This window comes from Pseudorasbora parva, chromosome 1 (genome assembly GCF_024679245.1).
Source record: "Pseudorasbora parva isolate DD20220531a chromosome 1, ASM2467924v1, whole genome shotgun sequence".
Classification (NCBI taxonomy): Eukaryota; Metazoa; Chordata; class Actinopteri; order Cypriniformes; family Gobionidae; genus Pseudorasbora; species Pseudorasbora parva.
In genome coordinates, this window is record NC_090172.1 from 41,591,229 (window position 1) to 41,598,636 (window position 7,408).

The window sequence follows — 7,408 nt, forward strand, 5'->3', positions numbered from 1 at the left end:
ATCTTGTCAATAGTGTTTCGACTTGTATGAAGCACAGACATCACTTTTGAACCAAGCAACTGGTCAATGCGGCAAATCCACATGACCAACTTGAACCCTTTGCAAAATCTGCTTTGGGAAATGTTCCACTCTCACTCGAAATTCTGTGGATTCCTACTGAAATGACTGAATGTCAGTGTCCGTACCTTTACCAGTCTACTCCTTCACCTCCTTTTTTTGCTATACCTTTGTCTCATTCTTATCATTCTTAAGTATTTTATTCACTTTTCCTGTTCTTCATCATTATTTTCCTTATTTTGTTGCTCATTTCCTCATGTGACACACCCAGCTCTCTCTCTCTCTCTCTCTCTCTCTCTCTCTCTCTCTCTCTCTCTCTCTCTCTCTCTCTCTCTCTCTCTCTCTCTCTCTCTCTCTCTCTCTCTCTCTCTCTCTCTCTCTCTCTCTCTCTCTCCCCCCCCAGTCTTTCAGTCTTTCACTTTCCGAGAGCCAGACGTCTGCTCTTCAAATCAACGAAAATAGCAGCTGCATTTGGCAACTTTCTTAGCACTCGCGCATGAATTCAGATCCTCTTTCACAGACTTATGTACAGTCAGACAGAGACGCAGTGCCTCGAACCAGGTGGTTGGGGGTCTCTTCATTGTATTGTGTCATAAGACACTCATTCATTATTTTTTGAATATATAAGAAATTCATCTTAAAGTAATTATGCTCTGCACAGCTAGTGGGTGCTGGTCATTTAGTAGTTATGGACTTGGTAATTAGAGATGGGCATCCAAATACATCAGAATCAAAATAGAAAGAGGGCTGTTTAAAGAGAAAGTGAAAGTGTGATAGAGGGAGAGTGGGGGTGTATTATGCAGCTGTTCATTATGCTAGTCACATCGTAGCGCTCCATTCAGACCTGTCACACTGAGAAATGGCTTGGTGGCGGTTCCTTGAGCCCCTTATCCACTGCAATTAAGTAAATGGAACCAGGACTCAGTCAGTCCCCTCCCCACACCACCACACCACCCCACATTGCATTGATTTTTTAAAATATTTATTATTATTCTCTTGCAAGGGAATGAACACAGTTTGCTAAATGACAGCAGGACATTTAGACATTTTAAAAACGTAATCTAATAATGCTCTAGAAATTCAGTTTGAGATTAGAGCTTGAAGTGCCCTGCCCTGTCTGCTTGGCCAGGGGATAAAAGAGACTGCAGGACAGAATCAACTGAATTTGAATAAGAGATGGGGGAACAAAAAGGCGCGGTTTGCATTACACTTACAGAGAAAGAAATTCAAGTACATTTAATTTGCTTCTTTAAAAGCTTCATGAAGTTTGTGTACAATATACAGTAAACACAATATCATAAGCATTCAAACATTAACAATGCTATAGTAATTAAGTACTTGTAATTGTACATGGTTAGACTAGGGAATCAAAAACAAATCAACAGGTTCCTAGTTCATACAGAGTAAGAGTGTGTGTCCCTGCATGTGTGATTGATAAGATAGTCAATCAGTGAATTGATTAAACTTGACAATTTATTTTAGATTTTCACTTTTTTTTTGCTTTCATGCAGACTTTAAGGAGCTTTCTGCTTAATTTCTACTTAATCTGACTCAAAATTCTGCTTATTCTTAACTAAAATTGTAACCCTGATGTATTAAGTTATGATTCCGTACTATTGAATATTTTTCAGGACTTTCAACCATTCATTTAGATGCTACCATGTTGTAAAGCACATTTATTTTCATCATTAATTTCCTTTTTTTGTTGCTCATTTCCTCATGTTACACACCCATCTCTCTCTCTCTCTCTCTCTCTCTCTCTGAGACTAAAATGTTTTTGCTAATAAAACAATTTATGTTTGATGTTTAAACACTGTAAAACTGCTTTAAGAAAGTAAGTGTGTGTGTGTGTGTGTGTGTGTGTGTGTGTGTGTGTGTGTGTGTGTGTGTGTGTGTGTGTGTGTGTGTGTGTGTGTGTGTGTGTGTGTGTGTGTGTGTGTGTGTGTGTGTGTGTCGTATGTCCATATACCCCTGTATGTATTGACTGACACGATAGAATCAGTCAAACAAATCAGCTTCCAGATTATTTCACCAAACTGGATTGCTGTTGTTTGAATGTATGTATGTAAAGCTCTGGAAAAAATGAAGAGACCACTTAACATGGATTTCCCAATGTTAAGAAGGTCTCTTAATTTTTTTTTTAGAGCTGTATGTATTGCTGGAAAGAATAAATAATTGCCAATGATCTTTATAACAATAGAATAAACAACAACAAACAAAAAGTTTAAAATTTCAATTTCGATTAATAGGTGAACAAAAAAAAAAAGATTCTAACTTGCAAGAGTGAACAATAGGTATGACAACAGAGGAAGATACAGTTGCAAAATAATTCATACTCACTTGTATTCTGCATGCTGAGTCACAATGATTTCAGTTTGTGTGTGGCTGATCTCTATCTGTGTGTGTGTCCTTCTATTTGCTGCCATTTGAACATCCATGCAAACACTGCTGCTGCTCCCTAAGGCCTACTGGGGTTGCTATGGTTACAGCAGTTATCACTGAGCCTGTGCTACTAAACAACGTCAACCCTGAAAAAAAAGAGTTCATTCTTTCTTTCTGAGAAAGCTGTTGAATCTTTAACTCCACAGCTCTTTTTATTCTTTTTTTTTTCTCCTTCTAGCAGTGCACGTTATGTTACATAAGATCCCTGATTTGCTGTTAACTCGAGGCGTTTTTATGTGAATGAGAGAATGGAAACAAAAAGTTAATTTGGGCCTCTTCATATGCCTTCCAAATGTTTTGCCGTTTTCCTTCTGCTTAAAGTAAACTTGCCACCGTGTCAAAGTGAACACACAGTGACTCCTGCTGGTCACGATGAAGTACCGCTCACTCGATATATAAACTATTTTGATTGGATGACTTCTCAAATCTGTTTAGTTTAATTGAGCTTCACAGCTCCCTATTTGATCCCAGACTTTTTTGTTTAAGGATCCTGGATATTCCTTTAAGATAACACGCATGATTTTCTTCTTGAAGGTATCTACATCTTGATTGCCGTCGGTGCTGTGATGATGTTTGTTGGATTCCTCGGTTGCTATGGAGCCATACAGGAATCCCAGTGTCTTCTCGGAACAGTGAGTAACAAATCCTGTGGCCACTCAGCAAATTCCTCAAATCACATGATGATGAAAAGTATTAATGAAATGACTGTAAAACTCCACTGTAAAGGCAACACTAATGTTTACATTGCTTTTAAGTTGATTTCATCTAATTAAAGCATTCGCTGAACTTGTTATGGTGCCATGAATTTATTATTTTAACAATTGCTGGCTGTTGTATACTACTTTTGGTAAGTTTGGGGTCTTTTACTGTACACAGAACAGACTCCTGCCCATATACAGTACGTCCTTTTCTGTTTCAATTCTACAGTTCTTTGCCTGCCTGGTCATTCTGTTTGCCTGTGAGGTTGCTGCTGGAATCTGGGGGTTCATGCACAAAGACAAGGTTTGTTTCATGTATGCACCGTGTCAAGCTGACACATACACATCTGGTTGCATATATTTCTTATTATATCTTCTTTTTCCTTTCAGATCTCCAAAGAGATCATCGCTTTCTATGACTCTGTGTATGATAAAGGCGTTTCAAATCCAATCTCACAAACCGATCCAAACCAGGGTGCCGCTACTGTCTTGAAGGTCTTTCACGAGACTGTAAGTAGTCCTCATGTACTGAGGAGCACGACAATAATCAAGCTTCTTTCAAACCAAATGATGTTGTAAAGACACACATCTAATCAGTGTCATCTCTGGCTTTCAGCTTAACTGCTGTGGCAAAGGAGGCTTCTTGGGATTTACTGAGAAGTTCGCCTTGGACATCTGTCCTGGAGAACTGAAACTTAATTCTGTAGTAAGTCTACCCTCAGTAAACACCCTCAGGATGGAGAATTCTCATCCAAACAGTCCCTTGTAGCATGACAAAAAAAAACTTTTCTCCCTTTTTTTTCAGAACTGTCACACCAAGATCAAAGAACTTTTCTCAGAGAAGATCCTCCATATTGGCATCGCCGCCCTGGTTGTTGCTGTCATCATGGTAAGGGATTCCTGACTGTGTTTGTATTGGGGCCTGTGTGTCGAGTTACATTCTGCTATCCGTTGATGTTGCTGGCATCACATTTTACCCCTTATTTTGGCCTTTTTCCTTTCTAGATTTTCGAGATGATCTTCAGCATGGTGCTCTGCTGCGGTATCAGGAACAGCCCTGTTTACTAAAACACAGGGGCAAGATATGTCCTTTAAAAACATCAGCCAAAAAAAAATTGTTTTGTTTTATATCTACCATCTCCTATTTTGTTTTGTATCTACCATCGTTTTATAATATAGTCACTCTGTCCGGTTCCTGGCATCTCAGAACAACTTTTGTGCATTTCTGTTCAAATGTGGCAGTGTACCCACCAACGACTAGTCTGCTATTGTTTACGCTGTAGTTGGCGATGACTAGTTGAGTTCTGTAGCTATAGCAGTAGACTTATAAACAAACACACACACACACACACAGTACATTATCACATGAAGGATGAATACATTTGCTTGTAGGTTTTTTTTGTGTTAACTGTTAAGTACTGCTATTGCTATTGGTTACTATCATTCTTTTCATATGTACATGTATAAACTGTATATATTTGCAGCTCTGTATGGCTGAATAAGCATGAATCTTGTATTGAACACTCCTGTCCCATCTTCTTCTCTGAGACTGCTGCTTGTATGTACAAGTTTCTTCCTTAGAAACCACTAAAATAAACAGTGTTAGCTAGATATGAGAGATTAAGTCAGAATACAGTGCTTGCTGGACGTGACAATGCAAAGATTTAAAACATTTTAAAAGCCCGGATACACTTCATTTTCCACCTTCTGCTCCATCTAGCGCACAGTTGAGCAAGAAAGAACGCTCTATTCACACCGTGCGCACACTATCTAGTGGACCTTGGTTTTCACACGCTCAAATCACTCACGCAGACACAACAATCGGGCTACTCACAGACGTGGAAGTAAACTTTCGTCTTAACATTACAGACGTGGAAGTAAACTTTCGTCTTAACATTACAGAGTTAACGAGTACTACGTTTGGTTCTTACACTTTATCCTTTCAGTAAAGCTCAGTCGGTGCAGGCAAAGCTTAAAAAAGGTATATTCCGGATTCAGTAGATATTAATATCAGAGCACTATTCCAAATTAACTGTAGCTCATTTTCTTCAAAAACAGCAACAATCTGATGTTACAGCCAAAGACTTAACGATTTTGGTTACTGCAGAGTACTTAAATTGGGCTTATTCATAAAAATCAAAAAGTCTCTGTTTCAATAGTATAGCCACAAGATGCAAATAATATCAATGCTTACGTGATTTTAGTGTGAACATCTTTTTTTTTTCTGTGTAAAAATATATTTTAATTATAGAAGTACACATAGAAGCTTCTATAAGCTTCCCAAATGTGCCCCATTCACTTCCACTGAGCGTTCAGCATTGTTGTTGTTTTTTCCTTCTCAAGAGTCAGCATTAGTTTTTGTGGCCACAACAATAATGTCAGTTGAGCAATTGTTGAGAAAAGTATTGAACCTAGCATATTCCTTTAATGGCAGAAAGGGCGATGATCTATGATCATTGTGTTTCTTGTATGTGAGATCACATGGATGAGATAGCTGATCCTAGATCCGCATTCTTGCTCCACACCGAGCTCCTGATGCCCGCTAACTTATGCTCTTTAAAACTAATATAGTGTAATGCATTTTCCTGCATGCCCGTCATACAAGGAGTTGGACACATTAAGAAGTACTGCCCCAGTCACTGAAGTTCTGCCTCTCTTTACAGTGATCACAGCCATAGAGAGGATCATACATACCTACTGGCCTTATAAATGAAACACCCTATTCCTTAATCACTTCAGGCTAGCCCACACTAAAAAAATTTTTTTGATCTTATCAGATTTTCAAATTTTGAGAGACCATAAACATAACAATAAAAAAAAGATTTAACCATTTTGTTCCTATAGTGTGGAGTACCGCAATATGACAATAATAGTATTTGGACTGCAGAAACAGGATGAAGTCAAGTTATGCTCATGCCAATTCAATTAGTCTTAACTCCTCATACAACAAGCAAATCTGATAAGATCATCTGTAGACCATCAAGATAATCGGGACTATACCTAGGTTTGTCGGAAGGGAAGAATTGGGTCCAAAATGGGCCCGATTATCTCGGTGTGTGGGTGCCTTTACATAGCAAATCCAGATCGATTCCTAATGGAATTTTCTATGCTGTCATAACTGTAATTTTTAATATCACTCAACTGAAAAATCCAAGGAGTTTGTGTGAATGTACGTGTGTGATATATTTTGACAGTGAATTCAGATGGATAGACTTGATTGATTATAGTTTTGACAAGCTCTACTCTTCTTCACTGCCACCTCTCACGGATGTAGTTGCTGTAATACCGTGCCACTTTCACTAGGTGGCGCAAAGACTACTCACAACTGGTGATTACACCCTTACTATGCCTGTGTACATGTCTTTTGTGCACTTCTAGACTGCATTAATACTAAGATTTAGGCTACTTACATGCATTATGCAACCCTGTATTGGTAACACTTATTGCCTATGCTGATATGCTTAAAAGTGTCTTGTACAGCTATATAGTATACTAATTACCATGTAAAAACAATGTATGCCTTTAATTGTGATATCTTTTTCCTGGTACTTGTCAAAAAAAAAAATATTTCAGTTGACGCATGTAATAATTTTAGGAGGTTCTGACAGGTCGAGCATGATCTTCTTACCATTAAATATGAAGGCAAAACAGTTGTTTGTGAAAATAACTGTTGTAATTAAAACACATCAAGATATTTGAACACTGTCAAATATAACTTTTGTGTTGTAAGAATACCCAAATTGACTGCTGTCACTCAAGTCCCTTTACCCTGACACACCAATTATAGATCTCAGTCTGGTTTTGTTGCCCAAATATTCAGGAATTAAATGTATTTTACAAATAACTCATCTTCATTTTGTTCCTGTGTCTTAATTTTTTTATTTTATTTTTTATTTTAATTGCTTTGTAGGTTGTAAATAAGTGATCTGAAAGTTGTTATCAAGTAGCCATTGTTACTACTCTGTTCAAAGCATTGAAATTACCTTTGGGTCATTCCGTGTCAACTCAACCACAAGGTCCCCGGCTAAAAAAAAAATATTTAACAAATAAATCTGGTGAAGGAAATGCATTAATGAATAAGAAAAGCAAAATATAAAATGTTGGACAGCGATGCACTTTGTATTCCGACAACCTTTCTTTTGAAATCTTAATTTTCTTGGCCTTTTATGGTTAAATCCTATAAATATTGGGGATCTCAATGCTACTCTGTA

At 37.7% G+C, this 7,408-nt stretch overlaps 1 protein-coding gene across 1 annotated transcript in view; it reads left to right on the forward strand.

Annotated features, from left to right (window-relative positions):
- cd81a (CD81 molecule a) overlaps positions 1–7,045 on the forward strand; it is a 48,909-nt gene extending 41,864 nt beyond the window's left edge. Inside the window, exons 3-8 of the mRNA XM_067440913.1 lie at positions 3,034–3,131; positions 3,427–3,501; positions 3,588–3,707; positions 3,814–3,903; positions 4,003–4,086; positions 4,203–7,045. Coding sequence (XP_067297014.1) covers positions 3,034–3,131; positions 3,427–3,501; positions 3,588–3,707; positions 3,814–3,903; positions 4,003–4,086; positions 4,203–4,265 — 530 coding nt within the window. The 3' untranslated portion in view covers positions 4,266–7,045. The remainder of the gene's footprint in view (positions 1–3,033; positions 3,132–3,426; positions 3,502–3,587; positions 3,708–3,813; positions 3,904–4,002; positions 4,087–4,202) is intronic.
- The last annotated feature ends 363 nt before the right edge of the window (positions 7,046–7,408 follow it).